The following is a 26,081-nucleotide window of genomic DNA, read 5'->3' as shown; positions in this document are numbered from 1 at the left end:
ATGAATTGCCTTAATGACACTTTACCAATACGTTAATACAAATAGGGTATACCTACAAATTCATGAGAAAATTGCATAGGGTTGCCTCAATTGGGGATGCCAAAATTGGAGACAACAAACATTCATTTCAGACTCGTATGAGCTACTATAAAAAACTTCAATGGAAATCATTATGATTTGTTAGGCCAAAGTTGTTGTTACCATTCTCTATAAGATGCCTTTAGGTAATAATTGTTGAGCCCATGTTGCCTTTCGATTATTTGTGAGCATTTACCTATGTTGGTAAATTCTGATTCTAATTTTAAGTCTACTTGATGTATTGTCTGTTTTAAAATAAAAGCTTCTAAAGAATGGCATATTTATGTCTTAGGGTGATTTTCGTTTAATTTTTTTTTTCAACGAAGAAATTCTAAAAGTAGGGGTATTAGAATAAATATTAAATAGTTATTAGAGAATAAGGCTCATAGTTGTAATAAATTCACGTTAATGTCAAGTTTTTTTTTTCCCCATCTATTTATTTCAGTATTTTTAATGATGCTTGAGCTATACTACCGTTACCCATAGTTACACCACCCTAGGGGACATGGAGACGATAGAATGAGGGGACAAGTTTTCGGGACAGGGAGACAAAGGGGCCTTAATATGGGGATGGTGGGGTGATGACGAAGGGAGATGGCATGGGACGAGAGGGGTAGTATATACTATACATATGGTACTTAAAATGCCAGTTATGAAAAGATGTATTGCAATATAAGATATAAAGATGTAAAAGAATAAATAGTTGAACATTGCATTGAATTGGAACATTGTACATTGAACATAAATAGTCAAATCAAAAAATAGTCAACACAAGGAGGTCCCCAATCCTTTGCGGAGTTGGTGGAATTTGGTGGTGCCGTTGGGGATGGGTGAACAAAGTCCCCAAGTCTTCGGTGCATCCCCATCTTCGAGACGTGGGGCAAAAAGGGGGAGGGGGAGACACACCCTCTTGTTACTATGCCTTTACCCTTTTGTATGGTGTCATTTTCTAGTCTCTTTTTAAGTAGATGAAGCTCTTTGTAATTAGTATCCTGTTATTAAATAAAATATTCAAATATAATGTTCAACTTATTAAAAAAAAGGAGCTTCTACTTACAATTTAAAGAGTAGTTCTAGTGTACTGCTTGTTAAACAAGTTGAATAACGAAGAGGGGGATGAGTTAGTTATTCCCACACACTTATAATCATCAACCACCACTTAAGATTTGTCGGTTATAGCATAGTAAATTGCCGATATAAAGATAAGGATGAAAATACATAAACACTAACATAATCAACTCTAGGATTTATGTGGAAAACCCAACTAGGAAAAACCAGGGAGAAGCTAATTCTCATGAACACCAGTTAATGTGAGACTGATTAAGGTGATTTTGTACAAGGTAAACTACCTAAACTACTCGCTGCAATATGAATAAGGGTCTTTTTGGTAGGCTTCATTGCGAGGATGGCCATGCCTTAGAATGATAAGGATTATTGCCGATAGAATAAGGCTCAATGCCAACAGGCTTATAGCCACTACACTATAGATGAAGTATGAACTACCATAAATTTTTTTTTGGAGCCTTTGCAATCCCAGCGTGCAACTGTTTGGGCCTTCTCGAATTAACTAATTGAGTAGATTCTCACTAGCACCACAGAGAACTCGCATATAAGCAACAACCTCACATGAATTGAATTTGCAATCTTGACTTCACAGAATTGCACACATTCCTCTTGAGATGATACCCTATGTATACTGGATACACACCACAAATCTGTCGGATATAGCAGATTTGAGAAAGGTCACATCACCTCAAGCAATACAACGACCCTCAAGTAGTACACCATGCGATGACAATCACTGGTATCAATGGTTATAAATCAACACACTACGAACAATTGCTACGACCAAAATTGAGCCACACACATCACAAAGGATCTAATATGAATGTATATTTATCTGATAGGTAGGACATATTTTCATAGCAAGTCAAATTGTGATATTGATATCGGGATTTAACTGTGTAGTTTTCGAGTCAAACTCATTGAACCATGTTTTATGATTAGTGATTCCCATGAATCCATCTCTCATGAGAATAAATGAAACACTTAGCACTCATTGGATCTAGGTAATGCTCACAGAGGTGAAGCACCGAGACTTCTCGGGAGGTCACCCATCTCAGTACTACTTCAACTTGAGTGTGCTTAGGCTGGAGTAATGTGCAGATTCAAATTCATTGATTTTCTTTAAGGCAGGTTATAATCAGATTTAATACTTTTGAAAGAATCGATTTAGTGTATTGTATGAAATACTGATGTCCATGTGAGAAGGTAATTTTGTCTTCAAGTCTGTAAATGCTGAACTTACAAAGAGAGATTAGTAATTGATTTCTATATGCTTTCTTGGGCTGATCAATTAGATATTAATATTACCTCAAAGAGACATGATTTCAAAAGGAATGTCATGAGTGGGCATGTCTCATATCCACTGATGACACGACTTTATATTTAACAACCTAGTTAATGTAATCTTTAATTTGTTTAGTTAATACATTGCCCAATATAGCTCTTTGCAAATCACTGATCTGCAATAGCTTTATAGATCATTTACCCAATCAACAAAGAAGCTCACCGATGGTATGTTCGATTATGATTTGATCTGCTCATATGATCATGTTAAGAGAGGATAGATATAATCAGAATCTGTTAGTAGAGATCTCAGAATGCATAGACTTTCGATTTTGATATGAGGTGATAGAACTGTCTTTATACAGTTCATTGCCCTAATATCTGACCAAAGCTACAATGTCTTAATAGGATCGACTCCAAAATCTGATCCAACAGAATGTTGTATATCATCACCAAGGAATGAAATGGTAAAACAATTAATGCTCAACCAACGGCTACACCCATCACCCAATACACAGGCAATCAGTGACAGATATTCAATACGCAACCAAATAAACACCAAGCTGCCGGTACAATGCCACTGACACTCTAGAGGTTGAGATAAGGATGTTGACAGCAATGACAACCATTAACCTCAAATTCTAACACTTATATTCTACTTTTGGTCTCAAAAAGATACAAATTTAAACATTAAGAGATTCATTTGATGCATTTTTAGAAATACAAATTAGAGAGTAGTGGAGAAGATATGCAAACCTTGTGGTGGCTTATTCTAAAATGTATTTTGAAAAAAAATTGATCTTTAAAGATTGAAAAAATTGCATTTCCTTCAATTTGGAAGGCATAAATGTTCTTGTTGAAGTTTCCTATCTTTCTAGACACTTGTTGAGGCACATACTGTCTTGGAAGGTTACCTTTGTTCTGTCTTATTAAAAACAGATTCTGTAGTGTAAACGTGAAATGACCTATTTGTTTGTCATTAGTTTGTAGCCACTCTTTTTTTCCTATTTTGTGTAGTCGTGAAACTCTCTACTTTTCCACAAATATCTTTCAAATCTGGAAGTCAAATGGGCACAGATTTAGTAGGACTTAATATGAGATATTCGGTTTGACTTACAAGAGATGCTACTGATCTAAATCTCTATGAGTGGGATCAATTAATCAAAGTGGACAGTTATTTGATCATGCAGTTTGTTTTATTGATAGAGTATTCACATTATTCTGTTTAATAGATATTCTTTTAAGTTTCTGCCTTTCTTTTCAAACAATTTAGAGTAAAAAGTGTTCTTGAACTTTGTATCTTACAGCCTTAGGGTTTCATTGAGGAAACTACAATGTTTAAATATGTTCATGGATTGGTTAAACTTAAGGACATTGCTTATTGTGTTCTTTAATTGATATAGTCATTGAAGAATTTGAAAAACAGCTAACAGACTCTTAATGAAATGATTGTTCCATTACTTGTGTTTCTAGGTCTGTTGTATTCTTGTGCAACTTAATTAATATTTGTTCAAGCTTTCAATACTTTTGAAGAGCAAATGTCCTATACAATGCAAATTCCAATCACTTCCCCTCAACTCTACTCTTGATAAGTTACTGAATATGTAATTAGTTCTTACTGGTTTTAGAATTACACATGACCCAGGCGGCTGCCCATGCTAGTTGAACTGCAAACCAATATGCCAGGGAAAGAACAATGAATGTGACATCTGCAGTAAATCTAATTTGTTTCCTCTCAACTCTACACTTTGATAAGTTACTAAATCAGTTTAGTTTTTACTGGTTTTAGAATTACACATGATCCAGGTGGCTGCCTATGCTAGTTGAACTGCAAACCAATATAGCAGGGAAAGAACAATGAATGTGACATCTGCAGTAAAGCTAATTCTAGGATTTATTATTTTGATTGCAAATTTGTATATCTAAGCAGCTTGATTTATGGGAACTGTTTTGTCTATGTGATGCGATTTATTACTTTGGTATTAATAAATCATTTTGGATTTGTCCTCCTAGGATCTGTTTCTCCAAAATGTCTGGCAAAAATGTAGGGTTTGTATCTGGTTCGAGGTCCTCATCAAAGGCAGATGTTAAAGAATGCCAGGTATGGCTACACTGAATTTGTTGCTTGACTTTCACTGCAATTAATTACTTAGAGTATTATTTTGAGGTATATGCAGGTTTGTAGTTATTATTATAAATGAAGCTCTAATGCACTTTTTAAATTATTAACTGTCCTTGTAATGCAGGTCAGTTTGAACATTAAATTTTAAACTCTTTTAAGGCCAAATGATGCTAGATTATTATGTAGACCCTAATTGTATATAAAGATAACATTTAAATTTTAAATACTTCTGTGTGGGTCATTATACCTTGCTGTATTATGTGTGGATTCTTATTGTAGTTTGGAATTATTACTTGTAGGCGAATGAGGAGGGTGAGCTAGTTACTCACTCCTCTGGAAGTTTTTCATCTACCATACAGCGGGCAAAGAAGGAGGTCTCAGCTGATAGACATGTATATGTAAAGGTATGCTGAGATTTGGATTGGGCTCACTTTAAGTATACAATCTCTACTCAGAATTGTATAATTGTTTTATTCAGTTAACAATGAAAATTTTCATCTAAAATTTCTTATGCAGTTTATGTTGCTTTTCAAGTAATAAGTGTTCTGAACTGAATAAGAGTTCTGAACTATGCTCTTGTTGTTTTCGTGCAGGAAAGAATCGAGATGAATAAAAGAAATTTAGAATTGTATACTGCAAATCTTCTTTCCTTGTCTAAGTCGAGGAAAGTAACAAGTTCCTCAGGAAAGGAAGAGACAAAAGACATTCTGACCTGTAGAATGGAGAAAGCACCTTGTAAGTTTAGCCTTGACTTAACAGCAGGTGAGAAAGAGAGTATAAATTTTCAAGAAGAAGGTTCAAATGCATCATCAATGGTGGGAAGCTGTGGGGGAAAGACTGGTGTTCGACCTGTTAAGCTTCTTGAAGTGGAAAAGATCCCACCATATACTACATGGATATTTTTGGACAGGTGAAAGAAGGCTCCAATCCCTTGAAAATGTCAAATAGTCTTTGCTTACTGTGTTTTTGGTGTGCTCTAAATGAGATATTTTGGAAAATCTATGTAGGCAAGAGAGATCTATTGTTTACTTCTTTTTCTTGGCATTTTGATTTGGATGTTTACTGCATAGGTTAATTAAGAAATGCACACATATAATGAACACGCATATGAACAGCAGAACTCCTTTTATTATATTCGCATATGCCAAAACATTACATTATGCTTGAATGATAAGATCTGATGAATACAATGCTTTCCAAAGGGGTTATAAATACTTTCCGAAGAACTTTCTTGAAGGAGTCCGTCGGCCACATACAACATGTCGTTACATAACAAAAATCTTTCCGAAGGGACCCGTCGGCTACATAACAAGAACCTTTCCGAAGGGACCCGTCGGCCGATCCACAATTTCCTTTCCGAAGGGACCCGTCGGTTGATACACAATTTCTACCGATGACATCATCCCCCCAAAAAGAAAAGTCGTCTCTTGACGATTATTACAAAATCTCTGAGACAAATCAACAACCAAAATACATTGACTGACTAACTGGTCTTCAACACAGCACCTTAGCTAATTTGACATCTGACCCTGATAGCCACCTATGCCGCTTTCTGCCTTCCAATTCCGAGTACACTGAACCAAGTGTCGCTGCACTGCCTCCAACTGGATGATCAGCTTTTTCCGAGCTCTTTACGCATCCACCAAGACAGCCTCACGGCCAACACCTACTCTCAGTGCCTCTGGTACATAGACACTCCATGCCTGCAACAGTTCTAAGTCTTCTCAACTAGTCAGACTCCCACGACTGATATCCGCAACGACTGGGGGTCCAGGGGGCAACGCCCCCGTCGGGGTCGAGGGGCAGCGCCCTTGCGAGATCCTGGGGCAGCGCCCCAGGTGCGCTCCTTGTCGCAGTATAGGGCGAGGTCAAGGGGCAGCGCCCCTCGCTACCAAGACCAAATTAGCACTCTGAAACCCATGCAAAACTACACGGAACACACCATTTTTGTCATTTTTTACCGATTCTATGCTCTTTCTGGCAATCGTTGGTTCTTCCTCTACCCTGTGGCATCATCTGATACTCATTCTAAGCATTCTTGATTTATCGACGTTTTTTTTTTTTTTTTTTAAAATATAGAAAACCTCCTGTCACCCTTCTGTGCTACCAAATAGCAAGTAGAAGCCGTACGCCAAAACCCCACTCTTTAGAATCTGTAATTTTGCAATCCAAATCCGTACACATGATATGCTTGAAAAATTCGTACAATTACCTCGCATTCCAAATTATAATTTCTGTACGTTGTCTTTACTTCCAAATTCCGTACACCGTATGGCCAAAATTTGCAGTGTCAATGGCTTTCCTCAAAAGTCCGTACAACACATGTAGAAATCCGTACTGATCAACCCACCCAATCCGTACAGTCACTGTATTAGAAATCCGTACCATACTTTTGTTGAAAATCTGTATTGGGATACCATACGGTGATTTCAATAAAGTCCGTACGGTGCATGGTTAAAATAGCTTAAAAATCGTACATTCATGTGTGAAGGAAATCGTACAATTTTATGCCATTCCGTACGCTCTTGCCAAACTGAAAAATCCGTATGGCAACCTTTACTTAAAAACCGTACACTGCATCATCATTTTAAAATCCGTACGTTACATATTAGACTTGATGCTTTTCCGTACATTGCTCAAAACCTCCAAAAAATTCGTGACAAGATGCAAAACCTGGCGAAATCCGTATAGCACAAAAATTCGTACACTGGACTGGAAAATCCGTACACTTCCTTCAAAATCGTACGGTGAACATTTAACAATCTGTACGGTGCTTTGTTTCCAAAAATTCGTACAATAGCTTTTTCATCACTTTTTTTTTAAAAAAAAAAAATTTTAATGAATAGCAAAGTCAGTTTTCCCTTCGATCGTCGGCATCATCGGTTTGCAATGACGAAGGGGTCGCCCGAAGGCCATTCCCTGACGCAGAAGTCTTTCGGCCGTGGTATACCTTCAGCTTCGAGCCATTCACTGCTTGAAGCACTTCATGTCCATCCAAAGTCCATAATTTTATTGCTCCATTGTCCCCTACTTCCCGAATCTGATACGGCCCGACCCACTTAACTTTGAACTTCCCTGGTTTGATCTCATTCCGGTCGTCGTACTTTAACACCCACTATCCGAGTTGAAACCTGCTATGCCTGTTCTGTGTCATCTCCATATCGCTCAGTTTGTTCCCGAAGCTCGCTACCATAGACTCCGTCAGCTGCTGCTTCTGTCCGTCAATAACAGATTCACTCTATACTGCTACAACTTTTATTGAACTCTTCCTCTTTGTTGCCTGTGTAGACCGTATCGTGTGTCTTCCTTGCTGCCGGTACGTTTCTGCTATATTTGTGGTTCGACGTAATACTTTCTTCCGGTGCAGTCGTTAAGTAGAATCTTTCATTCTTTTGGGTTCGTATTGTATGTTCTGTCCTTCAGCTTCAGTCATACTTGCGTTTCCTTCTTCGACTTTTCTGTGTTGCTTCGAACATTCATTTCCTCCTTCGGCTTCTCCATGTTCCTTCAAACATTCATTTCCTCCGTCGGCTTCTCTGTGTTCCTTCGGACATTCATTTCCTCCTTCGGCTTCTCTGTGTTCCTTCGGACATTCATTTCCTTCTTCTTTCTTACTTTCGTCGATCCTTAGCATATTACAATTTGGAAAGAGCTCGTAATCCTCTATCTGCCAGTGGTAAAGAGCATTTATTCAATCCAGATCGTCATCTCCTTCCAATCATAGGACTCCCTCCTGATCGAGTTCCATACTCTGTCTCCTCTCATCATCTTCTCCTTCGGAATCCGACGATAGAGCTTCTTCTCCAACCATCTGAGTGTGTAGATCGATGACATACTTTCGACCTTTGCTTTCAAGTGATAAAGTATTTTTCTTACAATCGTGTTTTGCCTTGGCTTGTATCAGCCACCCTCGGCCCGGAATGACATCGTATCCTTTCCGCTTGAGTGGGATCACGACAAAGTCCAACAGGAACGGTTGTGTTCCAATTGTCACTGGTTGCGCTGTGAGTATTCCCAATGGCTTGATTCCATGTTGATCGACTGTTAACAACTGGAAGGTAGGTGGCCACAATGTTGGTTGTCCCAACTTTTTTCAGGTATCCTCTGGCAACACATTGACACCGGACCCTTCGTCCACGATTGTGTTTGTTAGCACAGTCCCGAGAATGCCCATTTCAACAACCGCCGGATAGCGTCCGGATGAAAGAGCTAACAGCATCGGATCTTTTGCACTTGCGCCACTTTCCTTCTCCTTTTTGTCCATTGTACTTGCTCCACTTTCCTGCTTCCTTCCATGTTCTCTTGGTAGTTGAGTAGTGGGAAGGATGTTTGTGAGTGCCGATCGGAGCTGAGGCATAGTGAGCAACAAATCACTTATCCTGACGGGTATCTCGGCTTGCAATATTTGCCATACAATGTTCTGTTCTGCGCAATTCCGTACAGAGGTACTCGGCGTGTCCTTCAAATGTGTTGTTTCTATCTGCGTTGCTCTCTGGATCTCTGCTCGTGCTTCCTCCAGTCTCTTCTTTTCCTCCGTCGGATCAGGGTATAGCTTCGCTTGCTTCCGAGTGATTGCCTGAACTTCTTCCTCGTCTGTCCTGATGGTAATTAAGTTTACTCCAGACTTCGGGCACTTAGCATAGTCATGATCGCCAGGTCCACACCATCGGCATAGCAACTTCGGTGTGTTCGCCGTTTTGCACTCTCGGGCAAAGTGATCCCACAGATTGCATGCGCGGCATTGAACTATCGGCCGACCATTCGCATCATACTGAATTCGACTGTTTCCGCCTGTATTGTTGTTGCTGCTATTGTTGTTGTTTTGATCGTGTTGGTTGCTTCTGTATTCGCCTGATGTGGCACCTTCTGTATTGGTGTTCCCGTTCCCTCCTGACGGAGATGCTTCCTGCGTGAGGGACACTTGCTGTGGTGTTCTTGATTTCAGGTTGAAAGGACATTCCTTTACCGAGTGTCCTAGAATGTGGCAAATCTCACAAAATTGATCTTTCGGGCAGGATCCCTTCGTTGGCCTTCTTTCTTACACTCCGTGCACCATAGGTCATTGCCCTCAGTGTCCTTGTTCATGTTTTTGAACTCCCTCATCATCCGAAGCATGTCCTTCTGGAGGGCACGGACCTTTTTGTTGCTTCCCTCGTCATCGTTGTTGTCTTCTCCTGAGGATGCATCATCATTTGAATCGGACGAGCTGTTCTTCTTCTTCTTCTTTGTCTTCTGGTCACTTTCCAGGTTGATTGCCCGATTGAACGCTTCAATGTATGTTGATGGTGGCACGATCTTCATCTTCTTTCGCAGCTTCGGGTGAAGGCCTTCCATGAACCATATTTTCTGGAGCCCATCTGCTGGCTTATTCTCCATTTTACTGATTAAGTCCTTCAACCTCCTGGTGAATACCCGTACTGTTTCATTCTTCTTTTGTTTGGTATTGAATATCTTCGCTACAATTACATTATTGTCGCGCAGGAGTTGAAATTCTGCGATGAACTCCTTTTTAATGTTATCCCAACTGTTTAACTTTTGTGGATCAGTATCAGTAAACCAATCAATCGCAACACCCCGTAGGGTAGTGGGAAATTGTCGGATCCATTCGTTTACATCTGTTATGCCATTTGCCCTCCAGATTGTTTCACATGTTTTACAATGTCGAATGGGATCAACTGCTTCATCACCATCAAATTTAGGCAACTTTTCCTTCGGACCTACCATTATCACTGTATGTTGCGGGTTTTGTTGTGTACTTGCGCTGTTTTACACTCCTGCGCTGTTTTGAGCACCCGCGCTGTTCTGGACACCTGCGCTGTTCTGCACACCGCGTTGTTCCGCACACCCGCGCTGTTTTTGATTTCCGCGCTGTTTTCAACACCTGCGCTGTTTTCAACTTCCGTGCTATTTGGTGAAGAAGAGGGTTTGTCAACCGAAGCTGTTCGTTCCGAAAGTATATCTCGGACGAAGAGGTCACTCCACGCTTGTGCTCCATTGGCGCTTCGAGCCTTGCGAGTTGATCTCCTTTCGTCAGGATTCTCTTCCCGTGGCGTATGCAGGTTCAGAAACTCCTCCCTTGCTTCTTCCACCAAATTGAGTCGTTGTCGAGTCTCCTTCAACAATCCTTCCGCGCTCTTGTTTCCGTCGGCAATCTTCTGAAATCTCCTTCGACGCTCTGTCTGCTGAGCCAAAATTAAATTTTCCTGCGCAACGCGTATGTCATCTTTTTTCTTCAGCTTATTCTTATCTTTGTTCAATTGATTCGGCATTTAATTCATATCCGCCTTCCTGTGTACCAAATCCATCGGGCAACGACGCCAAATGTTTACCGCATAGGTTAATTAAGAAATGCACACAAATAATGAACACACATACGAACAGCATAACTCCTTTTATTATATTCACATATGCCAAAACATTACATTATAGTTGAATGATAAGATTTGATGAATACAATGCTTCTCGAAGGGGTTATAAATACTTTCCGAAGAACTTTCCCGAAGGAGTCTGTCGGCCACATACAACATGTCATTACATAACAAAAATCTTTCGGAAGGGACCCGTCGGATACATAACAAGAACCTTTCCGAAGGGACCCGTCGGCCGATATACAATTTCCTTTTCGAAGGGACCCGTCGGCTAATACACAATTTCTACCGACGACATTGGAAGTACATTATTTTCTTTCTGGGTGAGCTGTTCAGATATTAACTACTTCTATTTAGTTTTAACATAGTTTTAAGATCTTGCCAAATCCAGATTTGCTCGATTGATTGAATTTGTCTGATTTTGTCCAGACTCCAGACTTCTAATTTCCTAAATAGATTTTACCAATTTAAAAATACTTCTGAATTCTTAAGTTTCTTTTGATCTAATGAATGTGTTTTAATTTTTCAAACGTCACAACTGTGATTTCACATTATTGACACCAGATATTTAATATAAAACTCGTTTGATATTCTTGCAATTATTAATGGTATAACTGTATTTCAGTGCTGCTGAAAGTTGAGGTGAATTAATCGGAACCTTGCCATGAATCGCCATGGCATCAATGACTGACTTAAAGCCAGTTTTAGTGATATCTTCTTTTGAAAGTCTATTCTCCTTATGATTTGGATGGTTCAGATCAATAATTAAGAAGTCGAATAAGTTTAAGTTCTCTCAATCGGGTCGGATAACCTTGGTATTCTTTATAATGGTGGACTTTTTTCTTTCTTACATGGTAATTGATGGCCATTTTTGAACTTTTATCTACTTTCTACTATATGATGGAATTGGATGTTGGGGATTTTTGGGTTGTACTCTTTTGACCATTGTTTGTGTTTACTCCTTTAAGTGGGTTACTTATGTGGAAAGAAACCATGAGATATGCAACAATCTCATTGGTTGTGCTTGGTTATTGCTAGCAAAAAATCTAATTTTAAGTTATGTTTGTATTTCTCACCTATGGTTAGCTGCAAACATTGTTAAGGAGTTGAGGACATGGGTATGCGAGGCTACAGTCTCAAAATATTTGGAAATATTCAAGGGATTTTGATCGGTGGTAGAAGTGAATTGTAAAATTAATGAGATTTCTAATTATAAAAGTGACAACACAAATGAACTCATCATTGAGGAATTACTAGTTTATTTTGTTTTCATGCAAACTATAATGGATATACAGGTCATTAAAAACTGTATAATCTAACACTAAGTCGCAAGGTTTGAGTTTGAGTTTGAGTTCGACGACTATTAAGTTGGGATGAAATTCGACAAGTCAATTTAAAAAAAAATAAATTGACATTAAATTCGCTTCATATAAGTTTTTATAATATTTAAAAAAATACAAGTATATCCAACAAATTATCAAAATGGTTTAACATTACAACATAGATTTGAAATCTTTATTAGAGGATATCACATTTTGAAAATAGTACAAATAAAACTGATTTTAATTTTAAAAGCATTAAATTTATAAAAGATAATATACTAATTTAATTATATCATTTTAAAACATAAAATCAAAATATATTGATATTTTATTTTAACCCTACAAAACAAAATAAAATACTTGAATTTATTGCATTTAATATTACACGTAATTACTTTCTTAAGTTGATCAACAACGTTACCCCTTCCAATACTTATTGACCCCTGGCAAGCCTCGATGCCATCTTCAACTGTAATTGCAACTTAACTCGAGAAAATCCCAATCTGAATTATATAAAGAACAAATTGTAACCCTTAGGGTTTTGAGAGGGTTTTAAATTAGGAAAAGTGCAATAGTAACTATTAACTGTTAATTGTTTATTAGGCTCTTCACTGTGGACACCACCCACCGACAGAAATATGTATGTGTCCGACAATTTCAATTCTCTTCTATGATATTAAAATTCCTTCTATCAAAAAAATAAAATATTACACGTAATTAAAATAATTATAAATGAACCGTACAAAATATTAATATTTAAATAAAAGTTAATATGCTTAAATAATAATAATTTTTGTTTAATAGTACTAAACAGATTAAAAAAATTATAACATTCCGATCAAAATTTAGGAAAATCATAAGCTATAAAACACATGAAATCTAAAACTATGAAATTAAACATTAAACAAATACTTCAAATGTCAAATGTTGATCAAACAAATAAAAAGCTGGGAGTTCTGAGTAGCGACTGCACATTCAGCGATTGCTAACCAGCATGCCATGAAATTCACCCTCGGCAGTAAACCCAGCTCAACAATCACAATTCTGGGCTAAACCCTGAATAATTTCCTCGCCATGTTAGCATCAGACGACTGATATAATGAATGGAATGAAGGCTATTGTTTATAAAGAAATTAGCAAAACCCCTAAAAAATTCCGTAAATTTTTTTATTTTTTCAAATGTCACACTGGTTTTATCCAAATTTCAGCTGAACTTCTGCAAATTTAATAAAAATTTTATGGGTTCATCGAATTTCGAACCTCAAGCCGAAAATTCGGCAAACCCTGTGACACAGATTTTACATATAACATGAATCTTTAAATTGTTGAGAGTGTTTGTTACCAAGCTTCATTTGCCACATTCATTACACTCATTGTATAGTGATATAATTGGGGAAGTTGTTCTATGATTTACTGAAGAAACAACATACTTCTTTACAATTGACTATCAAAGACATTTCAATCTTATCATAACTTTGTAGTACTTAAGCAACTTATGGATTATTTTATTAGTAGTCCAAATACATGTAGCCTACGGTTGTATTGAAGCTATGTTACCCTAGGTTTTCGGGATGGGGGGACGTGAGGACGGGGAAATGGGTTTCTGGGACAAAATTTTTTTCTCGGAGCAGGGGACAGCAGGGGACGGCAGTGGGAATAGCTATATAAAAGGTAGGGAAAATTTAAAATATGCAGAGAAATTTTAAATATTCATATAAAAACATGGATAACGCATGCTTATATAAATTATAGAACCTTAACATATAATGTTTGTGTTAAATAATTTTACTTTAGAGTTCACATGAGAGTGGAAATCAAACAAATTATCAAAACTGAAACATTAATTTTATGGGACAGCCAAGGGAAAGGTTTCCGAAAGTTTCAGAGTTTTCGGGACGGGGGGACATGGGGATGGGGTCAATTTTTGCCGGAAACACGTCCTTTGGTAACATAGTATTGATGCATTTTGCTGTACTATTCTGTATGCCTTTGATATTTATATGCATATTGTCCAAAAATGTAATAAATGTTTATGAGATTGAATTGAAGTTGGCATATTGCACATTAACATATTGCTCCTTTTGATGGTAGTATTAAAGAGTTCACACTAATACTAAGAGGGGAGTTGAATTAGTGTTAATACAAAATTTAACATTGATTTCAAATCTTCATATATAACTTCAAAAGCATCAAGCGGACAACACATACGAGATAACATAAATTACATGGAAAAATTTCAAGGGAAACAACTTCAGAAAAATAATGCTTCTATTAATATCTTACATATTTTAGGCAACAACCTGCCTAAGACACCAGTCTTAAAAATGTGATCTGCAACTGACTAGAAGTACCAAGTCAGTTCATCATACTTTACCTCTGATTTTAAATCATTAAAAAATCATCTTAAACTGCACTTCCTTAGATCACTAAAAGCATCTTAAATTGGACTTTCCTTCATCAATAACAAATCATTTTCTTAAACTGCTTTTTTTTGTTTTTAATTTCATAAATATCCGTAAAACTTGTTTACCATATGGCTTAATTAAGCAACGCACACAGGAAATAGACACGAACACCGAACAACAAATAGCAGAACTCTTATTATTACTCGCATATACCAATAGTACATTATGCTTCGATGATAAGATATGATATCATGTCCTGATAAGATGAATACAATGCTTCCCGAAGGGGTTATAAATACTTTCCGAAGAACTTTCCCGAAGGAGTCCGTCGGCCACATACATGTCGTTACATAAAAACCTTTCCGAAGGGATCCGTCGGCTGATACACAATTTCCTTTCCGAAGGAACCCGTCGGCTGATACACAATTTCCTTCTCGAAGGGACCTGTCGGCTGATACACAATTTCTATCGACGACATCATCCCCCCCAAAAAAGAAAAGTCGTCTCCTGACGACTACAGAACAAAATTCAAACAACTAATACAACAATATTGATCTGCCATATTACTTTCACATTCATCCCGTTGCATCTATAGCCTTTGCTAACACAATACTGACTCCTCAAGCTGACCTTGATAGCCACCTGTGCTGCTTTCTCTGCTTCCAACTCCTCGGTACCCTGAGCCAAGTGTCGCTGCACTGCCTCCAACTGGATGATCAGCTCCTCTCGAGCTCTTTACACATCCACCAAGATAGTCTCACGGCCAACACCTACTCAATACCTCTAATACACAGACACTCCATACCTACCGCAGCTCCAAGTCTTCGCAACTGGTCAGACTCCCATGACTGATATCCTCAACGACTGGGGGTTCGGGGTGAAACGCCCCCGGTGGGGTCGAGGGGTAGCACCCCGGGTGCACTTCCTGTCGCAGTACAGGGCGGGGTTGAGGGGCACTTCGCAACCCACACAGAAATGGACGGAACACACCATTTCTGTCGATTCTACACTCTTTCTGGCAATAGTTGATGCTTCCCCTTCTTTATGGCATCATTTAATACTCATTCTGAGCAACTTGATTTTGTCGTCGTTTTGGTTTTTTTTTTTTTTTTTTATAATAGAAAACCTCCTGTCGCCCTTCTGTGATGAAATCCGTCTGAAGGCGTCTTCACTATTTCAATATTCTGGAAAAGCCGTACTTGTCTATAAAATCGTACTTCAAATTTGAAAACCATATTGCACATTAAATTATCTGAAAAACCGTACACCATTCCTTAGATGTGAACTGGAAACCGTACACCCACCTTCAGATATTAAAAACCGTACGGTATTCTTGAAATCCGTACGGTGATGCTCCTTGTATATACTGAATACCGTACGGTACTCTCCCCTAAAAAATGTACGGAACTCTATTCTTTTAAAAAACCGTATGCCATTTTCCATCTTCTGAGAGATCCGTATGGTGGATGTGTGAAATCCGTACGCCGTACGATGTTCCTTCACTGTGAAATCCGTACGTGCTTGACGAAGCCGTACAGTGCCCATATTGACTTGAAAAATCCGTACGTTGCTAATCTGATTGCATCTGATAAATCCGTATGGCCACACTGCATTTGAAAAGTCCGTACGGTGATAAAGATCAAAAGCCATACGGTGACTACATAAAATCCGTACATAGCCTGCCAGCACCAGAAGACCACAAATTTGTACAACAGTTTCCCTCCTTGAATCCGTATGGCAGGAATGATGGAAATCCGTACAATGCATCATTGTTATAAAATCCGTACATCATACATTAAAACCCGTATTGTTCAAAGCTCAAAAATCTGTACATTGTCTTCACTTTAGCTCCTTTCAAAAACCGTACACCGTACGGATGCAAAATGATGAATTCCAAACTACATAAAATCCGTACTTTCCAGGGAAGGGAGAAACCGTACACTTGCTAGAAAGCCGTACCTCTCAGACTTTACAATCTGCAAAATCGTACTCTTCCTCAAAATTTCGTACGATGAGCAGGTTAAATCCATACGGTGCTTTAGAGTTAAATAAATCATACACTAGCTCCCAACTTGAAAACCGTACAACTCAAAACCAAGTGAAAGCCGTACGGTGAGCAGACAAAATCCGTACGGTACTTTTTTCAATTTTTAATTTTTAATTTTTTTTTGAAATTCTCACTTTTGGAACAATTATGTACAATATTTACATATATATAGTACTTACAGTCTTCTCTCAGTTATTCGTCCACGGGGTGTGTGTTACTTCTTTCATTGCAGACATTCAACTTCGACCTCTTCACTACATCGAATACTTCCTTTCGGTCTAGCATCCACTGTTTTATTGCTCTGTTATTGCTTACTTCCCGCATCTGGTACAACCCGACCCATTTAATTTTGAACTTGCCTGGTTTGATCTCATTCCGATCGTCGTACTTCAACACCCACTTTTCGAGTTGAAACTTGCTATGCCTGTTCTGTGTCATCTCCATATTGCCCAGTTTGTTCCCGAAGCTCTGTACCATGGACTCTGTGAGCTGCCCCTTCTGTCCGTTAATAACACTTTTGCTCTGTACTGCTACAACTTTTATTGAAACCTTCCTCTTTGTTGCCTGTGCAGACCGTATCGTGTCTCTTCCTTGCCGTCGGTACCTTTCTGCTATATCTGTGGTCTGACATAATACTTTCTTCCTGCGCAGTCGTACAGTAGAATCTTTCCTTCTTTTGGGTTCGTACTGTATGTTCTGTCCTTTAGCTTCAGTCATATCCGCGTTTCCTTCTTCGGCTTCTCTGTGTTGCTTCAAACATTCATTTCTTCCTTCGGCTTCTTCGTGTTCCTTCAGACATTCATTTCCTCTGTCGGCTTTTCTGTGTTTCTTCGGACAGTCATTTCCTCCTTTGGCTTCACTGTGTTCCTTCGGACATTAATTTCTTTATTCTTTGTTACCTTCGTCGATCCTTACAATATTACTTGGAAAGAGCTCGTAATCCTCTATCTGCCAATGGTAAAGACCATTTACTGAATCCAGATCGTCATCTCCTTCCAATCGTAGGACTCCCTCCTGATCGGGTTCCATAATCTGCCTCCTCTCATCGTCTTTTCCTTCAGAATCCGACGATAGAGCTTCTTCTCCAACCATCTGAGTGTGTAGATCGATGATATACTTCCGGCCTTTGCTTTCAAGTGATAAAGTATTTTTCTTCCAATCGTGCTTTGCCTTGGCTTGTATCAACCACCCTCGGCCCAGAATGGCATCATATCCTCTCCACTTCAGTGGGATCACGACAAAGTCCAACAGGAATGGCTATGTTCCAATCATCACTGGTTGTGCTGTCAGGACTTCCAATGGCTTGATTCCATGTTGATCGGCCATTAGCGGCTGGAATGTAGGCGGCCATAATGTCGGTTGTCCCAACTTTTGCCAAGTGTCTTCAGGCAACACATTGACCCTGGACCCTCCGTCCACAATTGTTTCCGTCAATACAATCCCGAGAATGCCCATTTCAACAACCGTCGGATAGCGTCCGGATGAAAGAGCTAACAGCATCGGATCTTCTGCACTTGTGCCACTTTCCTTCTCCTTTTTGTCTGCTGCACTTGCTCCACTTTCCTGCTTCCTTCCATGTTCTCCTAGTAGTTGAGCAACGGGAATGATGTTTGTGAGTGCCGATCGGAGCTGAGGCATAGTGAGCAACAGATCACTTATCCTGATGGGTATCTCGGCTTGCAATATTTGCCGTACAATGTTCTGTTCTACGCAGTCCCGTACGAAGGTACTCGGCGTGTCCTTCAGGTGTGTCGTTTTTGCCTGCGTTGCTTTTTGGATCTCTGCCCTTGCTTCCACCAGTCTCTTCTTTTCTTCCGCTGGGTCGGGGTACACTTTCGCTTGCTGCCGTGTGATGGCCAGAACCTCTTCTTCGTTCGTCCCGACGATGATCAAGTTTACTCCCGACTTTGGACACCTAGCATCTTCATGATCACGAGGTCCACACCATCTACATAACAAGTTCGGTGTGTTCGTTGTTGTACACTCTTGGGCGAAGTGACCCCACAGATTGCATGCGCGGCATTGAACTATTGGCGTGCCATTGGCATCGTACTGGATTCGACTCCTCCCACCATTATTGTTGTTGCCACCATTGTTGTTATTGCTGTTGTTGTTTAGACCGTGTCGGTTGTTTCTGTATCAACCTGATGTGGCACCTTTCGTACTGGTGTTCCCGTTCCCTCCTGACAGGGATGCCTCCTGTGACAGGAACACTTGTTGCGGTGTCCTTGTTTTTAAATTGAAAGGGCATTCTTTTACCGAGTGTCCGAGGATCTGGCAGATTTCGCAAAATTGATCTTTCGAGCAGGATCCCTTCGTATGGCCTTCTTTCTTACACTCCGTGCACCATAGATCATTACCCTTAGTGTCCTTGTTCATGTTTTTGAATTCCTTCATCATCCACATCATGTCCTTCTGAAGAGCACGGGACTTTCTTGCTGCTTCTCTCGTCATCGTTGCTGCTATCTTCTCCTGAAGGCTCATCGTCATCTGAATCCGACGAGCTGGTCTTCTTCTTCTTCTTTGTCTTCTGGTCACTTTCGAGGTTCATTGCCCTATTGTACGCTTCAATGTATGTCGATGGTGGCACGATCTTCATTTTTCTCCGCAGCTTCGGGTGAAGACCTTTAATGAACCATCTTTTCTGGAGCCCATCTGTCGGTTTATTCTCCATTTTAGTGATTAAGTCCTTCAATCTCCTAGCAAAGACCCGTACTGTTTCATTCTTCTTTTGCTTGGTATTGAATATCTTGGCTACAATTTCATTATCATCACGCAAAAGTTGAAATTCCGCGATGAACTCCTTAATATTATCCCAACTATTTAATTTCTGTGGATCAGCATCAGTAAACCAATCAATCGCAACACCCCGTAGGGTAGCAGGAAATTGTCGGATCCATTCGTTTGTATCTGTTATGCCATTTGCCCTCCAGATCGTTTCACATGTTTTACAATGTCGAATGGGATCAGCTGCTTCATCACGATCAAATTTAGGCAAATTTTCCTTCGGACCTGCCATTATCACTGTATGTCGAGGGTTTTGTTGTGTACCTGCGCTGTTTTGCACTCCCGCGCTGTTTTGAGCACTCGCGCTGTTTTGAGATCCCGTGCTGTTTTGAACACCCGCACTGCTTTGCACACCTGCATTGTTCTAGACACCCGCACTGTTTTGCACACCCGTGCTGTTTTCTGCTTCCGCGCTGTTTTGGACTTCCGCGCTGTTTGGTGAAGAAGAGGGTTCGTCAACCGAAGCTGTCCGTTGCGGAAGTATATCTCGGACGAAGAGGTCACTCCACGCTCGTGCTCCTTCGGCACTCCGAGCCGTGCGAGTCGATCTCCTTCCGTCAGGATTCTCTTCCCGTGGCGTATGCAGGTTCAGAAACTCCTCCCTTGCTTCTTCCACCAAATCAAGCCGTTGTCGAGTCTCCTTCAACAATCCTTCCGCGCTCTTGTCTCCGTCGAAAATCTTCTGAAACTTCCTTTGATGCTCTATCTGCTGAGCCAAAATTAAATTTTCTTGCGCAACGCGTATGTCATCTTTTTCCTTCAGCTTACTCTTATCTTTGTTCAACTGATTCGGCATTTAATTCATATCTGCCTGCCTGCGTGCCAGATCCATCGGGCAAAGGTGCCAAATGTTTACCGCATAGGTTAATTAATAATTGCACAAAGATAAAGAATACAAACACGAACAACAGAACTCTCGTTATTATTATTCGCATATACCAACATTACATTATGCTTTGATGATAAGATATGATATCATGTCCTGATAAGATGAATACAATGCTTCCCGAAGGGGTTATAAATACTTTCCGAAGAACTTTCCCGAAGGAGTCCGTCGGCCACATACATGTCGTTACATAAAAACCTTTCCGAAGGGATCTGTCGGCTGATACACAATTTCCTTTCCGAAGGAACCCGTCGGCTGATACACAGTTTCCTTCCCGAAGGGACCTGTCGGCTGATACACAATTTCTACCGACGACAAAACTCACTAAAAATGGTGCTGCTATTTGGATTTTCAATATTGAAGACTTCTAAAATATCTCGAGCAACCAAATCTGATAATAAAACCTTATCAAATCTGAAACAAATTTATTTGGTTTCCTTTCCTTTCTTTTCTTGGCAATGCATACCTTCTTTTGGCAATATCAAACATTAGGTGAATTCCTATTACATCAGCATTTTCTTTTTAGGAGCAATATATTCTTTGTAAAAGTAGTTTCTTATATCTTTTTGTATGTATCAAGCTTCAACATCGATGACAATTATTTGAAATTCTCCCACTTTGTCATTGATGACAGCTTCAACCTTACAAAACTGAAAATGCAACCTGCAACATGCTCCTGCTTTGCCTCTTTCCGATTCTCCACCTTTGACATCAATAGTTAAGGAAATAGTAACTCGATAACCTCTTCACATAAAGCTAAAGGATATGACATTTATAACCTCACCTTTAATCCACACTCTTCCTTAATGGCAAGATGAGTTTGGCATCTGTCCCCACTTCTTCTTCTGGTACCCAAAAGTTTCCTTGGAAAGAGGGTCTGTGAAGATATCTGTAACCTATTCTTTGGTGGTAACATATTCTAACTTCACCTGATTGTTAGCAACTTGCTCTTTCAAAATACTGATACTTTATTGGATTATGTTTAGCCGTGGAGTGCATTACTGGATTCTTGGAGATATGAATTGCACTTGTCTTATCATAGAAAGTAGAGATGGGATGATCAAACTATACGTATATTTCCTTCTACATCTTCTTCATCCATTGAAGCTGTGTGCAACAAGCAACTGCTGCAATCTATTCAGCTTCAGATGTAGTCAGAGAAATTGACTCCTATTTCTTACTCAACCACAAAACTAAACAATTTCCTAGAAAGAACACACCTCAACTTGTGTTCTTTCAATCATGAATACTGCTGGTCCAATTTGCATCTGTGCATACTATGAGAATGAAATCTTCAGCGCTTGGATTCCTTACTACACTTACATGAGTCTCCTTTGGTGCAGCTTGAAAGTGATACACAACCAACAACTTATATAATATCTGGGCATATAGTTGTCACATACATTAAACTTCTAATCATTGACTTATACAAAGTTTTATTAGGTTTGGGAGATTTATTGTTGTTGCTCAACTTGCATCCTGTAGCCATAGGGGTACTCACAGGATTGCAGTCTTCTACTTTGAACTTCTTCTGCATTTCCTTAATATAGTTGGTTTGGGAAAAAATATTCCATTGTGTAATAACCCTGACAAGATTATAATTTGAAAAACTTCGAAATTTCTTTACTAATCAGTAGTTAGACATTTTGTCAAACAGTTGGTGCACTTCTCTGTTAAAAATGGCATATGATGTTTGAAATAAATTTGCTTTCTAATTTTTGGTATGTACATGCAATTAATTAGATTCAACAGTGAACACTAAAGCTAGCTGATCAATAGATAGAATTGCAACAATACCTCAGGCAACTGTGAATTGAATATTTCAATTATCAAACGTGGAATCTGATTTTCTTGAAAAATATAAATCTGAAAATGACATTCGGTAATTTGGAATCTGGATTTTCAATTTGATGGATTGCCTAACTGATTGCACCCCTCCAGATTGTAAACGCAATGCCCTCCGACTTAATCACAGGTTTGAGAGGGGGAAAAACAACTCCAAAGAAATTATTGCAGGCCTGTATAGATGATTCTCAGGGCCCTAATTTATGCAACACAGGTCCTGAATAATGCTTGCCAGACTAGGGAGAATTTTTGCAGGTCTGTCCAGTATATTGCTGCCCAAAAAAAATCACGCCCGAGCAGTTTTCACGTGAGCTTCACATAATAAAATTGCCTAAAATTAATGGTGATTCAGTCCCTAAGAAAAACGCTGGGTGTTGACCAGCTTTAGACAGCAAAAACAAGCACTATTTGCCAAATAAATCACCAAACCCGACCCCAGTAATGTACAGATCATAGTTCCAAGAATCACGGCGATTCATGCGATTCACGCAATTCGGCGATTCGATTCAAGCCAACCGATTTTTTGTGAATCGGTGAATCGAATCAGCGATAAAGGGTTTATGAAATAAGTTACTCACTAAATTTCAAGGGTTTTTTAAATTTTCCGATTCATGGCCGATTCGATTCCGATTCATGGCCGATTCACGATTTGATTCGGCCTTGCCGATTTTGATCCGATTCTGATTCTTGTTACTTTGGTACAGATTAATTCGAACTTGATAGAGATGACAAAACGCCAAATCTCCTATATCAATGTCTGATAATCTGCAGGTAGAAATTGCACCCCAAACACAGAATGCCAATTTACTGGATTGTTTTTCCAGGCGTTTTCAGAACTGATTTAATAGTAATGGCTGAATTCCAATTGGTGCTAGGCGTCCAACGGTTTCAGACCTCTGATTATTAATTCTCCAATAGACACTAATGACAGTTTGGAGAATCAAATTACATCCCAGCATTTCACACACTTTCTTACAAGCAACAGTAATGGCAGAAATGGCAGATGTAAACCTTGAGAGATTGATCCACAATACCTCAGCTGTAGGATCAATAACCAATTCAAAACTCCAAAACTCCAAACCGTTATACAAGAGAACATCACTTTAAATATTTAATACTTGGTGTTTACCACATAGATTAATTGATTAATGCACACAGATAATGAACAAGAACAGCAACAGCAGTACTCCATTTATTATTTGCATATGCCAAGAGATTACATATAGAGCCTAAGATGATTTACAATGATCCAAGATGGGGTATAAATACTTCCCGCCGAACCTTCCCGAAGGGGTCTGTTGGCTAAATAATAATACTAATCTACCCATCAGCTACAAAATCTTTATTGACAACATGAGCCCATCGGCTACATAGTTTCTATCGACGACACTTGGCTTAGACATATAATAAATGACCCCTTTCAATGATGACTCAACCCTCAATTTAATTGAAATTATAAAGCTAAATTATAACTTTATAATAAGCCATTTAATGATTTAATAATAATTTGTCCACTACAAATATAATAACTCCCAAACTACTCATCATTTAAATATGCCGTTTGAAATAAGAGTCATACCTTTTTATTTCTTCATATGACCAAATTCACTTTAAAAACTAAAAAGGGTCCATCTCAATCAACATGCAAGTTACCACAAGTAGTATGCACACAAATCTAAGCCCAAATGAAGTCAAATGTGAGCCAAACGAAGACTAACTTGTAGCTTATTGAATTGTGGAGAAGACAAGACCCTAACCAAGCCAAGCCACTACCTCAGAAGACCCTCCATCCAAAATAATTAGCCTACGAGGATCAAAATAGTAAGCCAATCCTTGAAACTCCGATGTTGGCAAAAATGGGGACATTATGGTCCTTCCTCCTTGAGATTTCTTGTCCTCAAGCAATCTGACAACACAGTGAACTCTAACCTCCACTCAGATCCCAAATGAAGAAGTGCATGACATCTCTGTCAACACTGAACCAACTGCATGCCAATATTATCAGGATCATCATCGCTTGCAATATAGCACCCAGTACCTGTTTTGATAATGTAAAAGTCAGGGCATCACCAGAAGATAACTCCATAGTAGATCTCAGCATACTCTTCTTCCTTGTGGCCACTCATATAATATATACTGGACTAGAATCCTGAGCATCAACCCATGCAAAAGATGTAGCTATAGGATAACGTGGTGCAACATGGGGTTCTCTGTCGATGTCAACAAGTACACTTGTCCCAACAATGCCTGTAATTGCAATGGATGTAACTACATCCTCATTAGAATTTGTGACTACAAGAACATAACCAACTGTGGCTATAGGAAAGTGAACCGCGTTTGTAGATGGTGGAAACTGAGCCCAACACCACTCAGGTGAGTGATCAACATAAACCTCAAACTACAGATTGTCATAAGACAATGCTCTATCCTTGTCGAACATAGGATTGTTTGCAAAGTGAACATCAACACTGTGTTGATCAATAGTATAACATAACTCTGTCTCTACATCACTTACCTCATCATCAATAACATGGGTACTATCATTAGAGTGCACATCTACAACTGCATGCATACTGCAAAACTCCTTAGTAGATGGCTCAACTGGCACAAAAGTGGCTGCTAGTATCCTTAAATGCACCTACCTCCACTATCATTGCATCGCCATCAAAAGCGATATGAGGCTCTGCTCAAATCTCGGATTTGAAATCATTTGGCTCATCCGTTTGTGATTTTGATTCAGCTCATTCACTAGCACATCCAATTGTTTCATAATACCCCATATCTCAAATTCTCCATCCCTAGGTGAAGAAGTACGCCCTCTGCGGGTATCACCATCCATAATGCTGAAAACCAAAATTCCAAAATAAAGCACTAGTCAAACTGAGCTTGCTTCTTGTAGGCTCGTAGGTAATTGCTCTGATACCACTGTAATAATCTAGGTAATCGCTTTGATACCACTGTAATAATCTTGACAATATTATAACTTCACAAACTTCCAAATATATTTACTAATCAGTAATTAGACTTTTTGTCAAATAGTTAGTGCACTTCTCTGTTTAAAATTGCATATGATGTTTGAAATAAATTTGCTTTCAGAATTTTTTTGGTATGTATATGCAATCAATTATATTCAATGGTGAACACTAAAGCTAGCTGATCAATAGATAGAATTGTAACAATACCTCAGGCTACTATGAATTGAAAATATCAATCATCAAACATGGAATCTGATTTTTTTGCAAAATAAAAATCTGAAAATGACATTCAATAATAAGGAACCTGGATTTTCAATTTGATGGAATGCCTAACTGATTGGAACCCTTCAGATTGTAAATACAATGCCCTCCAACTTAATCGCAGGTTTGAGAGGGCGAAAACCAACTCCAAAGAAATTATTGCAGGCCTGTATAGATGACTTGTAGGGCCCTAGTTTATGCAACGCAGGTCTTGAATAATGCTTGCCAGACAAGGGAGAATTTTTGCAGGTCTACACAGTAGATTGCTTCCCAAAAAAAAATCACGCCCAGGTGATTTTTATGTGAGCTTCCCACAATAAAATCGCCTAGAATTAATGGCAATTCAGGTCCTAAGAATAATGCTGGGTGTTGCCTAGCCTTAGACGGCAAAAATAGGCACTATTTGCCAAATAAATCACCAAGCCCGACCCCAGTAATGTGCAGATTAATTTTGCCCTAGATAGAGATGACAAAACACCCAATCTTCTGTAGCAATGTCTGACAATCTGCAAGTAGAAATCACACCCCAAAAACAGAATGCCAATTTACTGGATTGTTTTTCCAGGCATTTCCAGAACTGATTTAATTGTAATGGCTGAATTCTAATTGGTGCTAGCCGTCCAACAGTTTTAGACC

General features: G+C 39.0%; 1 protein-coding gene across 6 annotated transcripts in view; it reads left to right on the top strand.

Moving 5' to 3' along the window:
• The window catches only part of LOC149565695 (histone-lysine N-methyltransferase CLF-like), a 162,769-nt gene that overhangs the window by 51,446 nt on the left and 85,242 nt on the right, over positions 1-26,081 (top strand). For all 6 annotated transcript variants that reach the window (XM_089819193.1, XM_089819191.1, XM_089819195.1 and 3 more), the window contains exons 3-5: positions 4,441-4,528; positions 4,849-4,953; positions 5,143-5,459. In XM_089819193.1, coding sequence (XP_089675319.1) covers positions 4,457-4,528; positions 4,849-4,953; positions 5,143-5,459 — 494 coding nt within the window. In that variant the 5' untranslated portion in view covers positions 4,441-4,456. The remainder of the gene's footprint in view (positions 1-4,440; positions 4,529-4,848; positions 4,954-5,142; positions 5,460-26,081) is intronic.

The sequence above is a fragment of the Cupressus sempervirens genome, chromosome 3, assembly GCF_028749045.1.
Source record: "Cupressus sempervirens isolate cs-2001-9-10 chromosome 3, ASM2874904v1, whole genome shotgun sequence".
Classification (NCBI taxonomy): Eukaryota; Viridiplantae; Streptophyta; class Pinopsida; order Cupressales; family Cupressaceae; genus Cupressus; species Cupressus sempervirens.
This window is presented reverse-complemented; position numbering and strand designations above follow the sequence as displayed.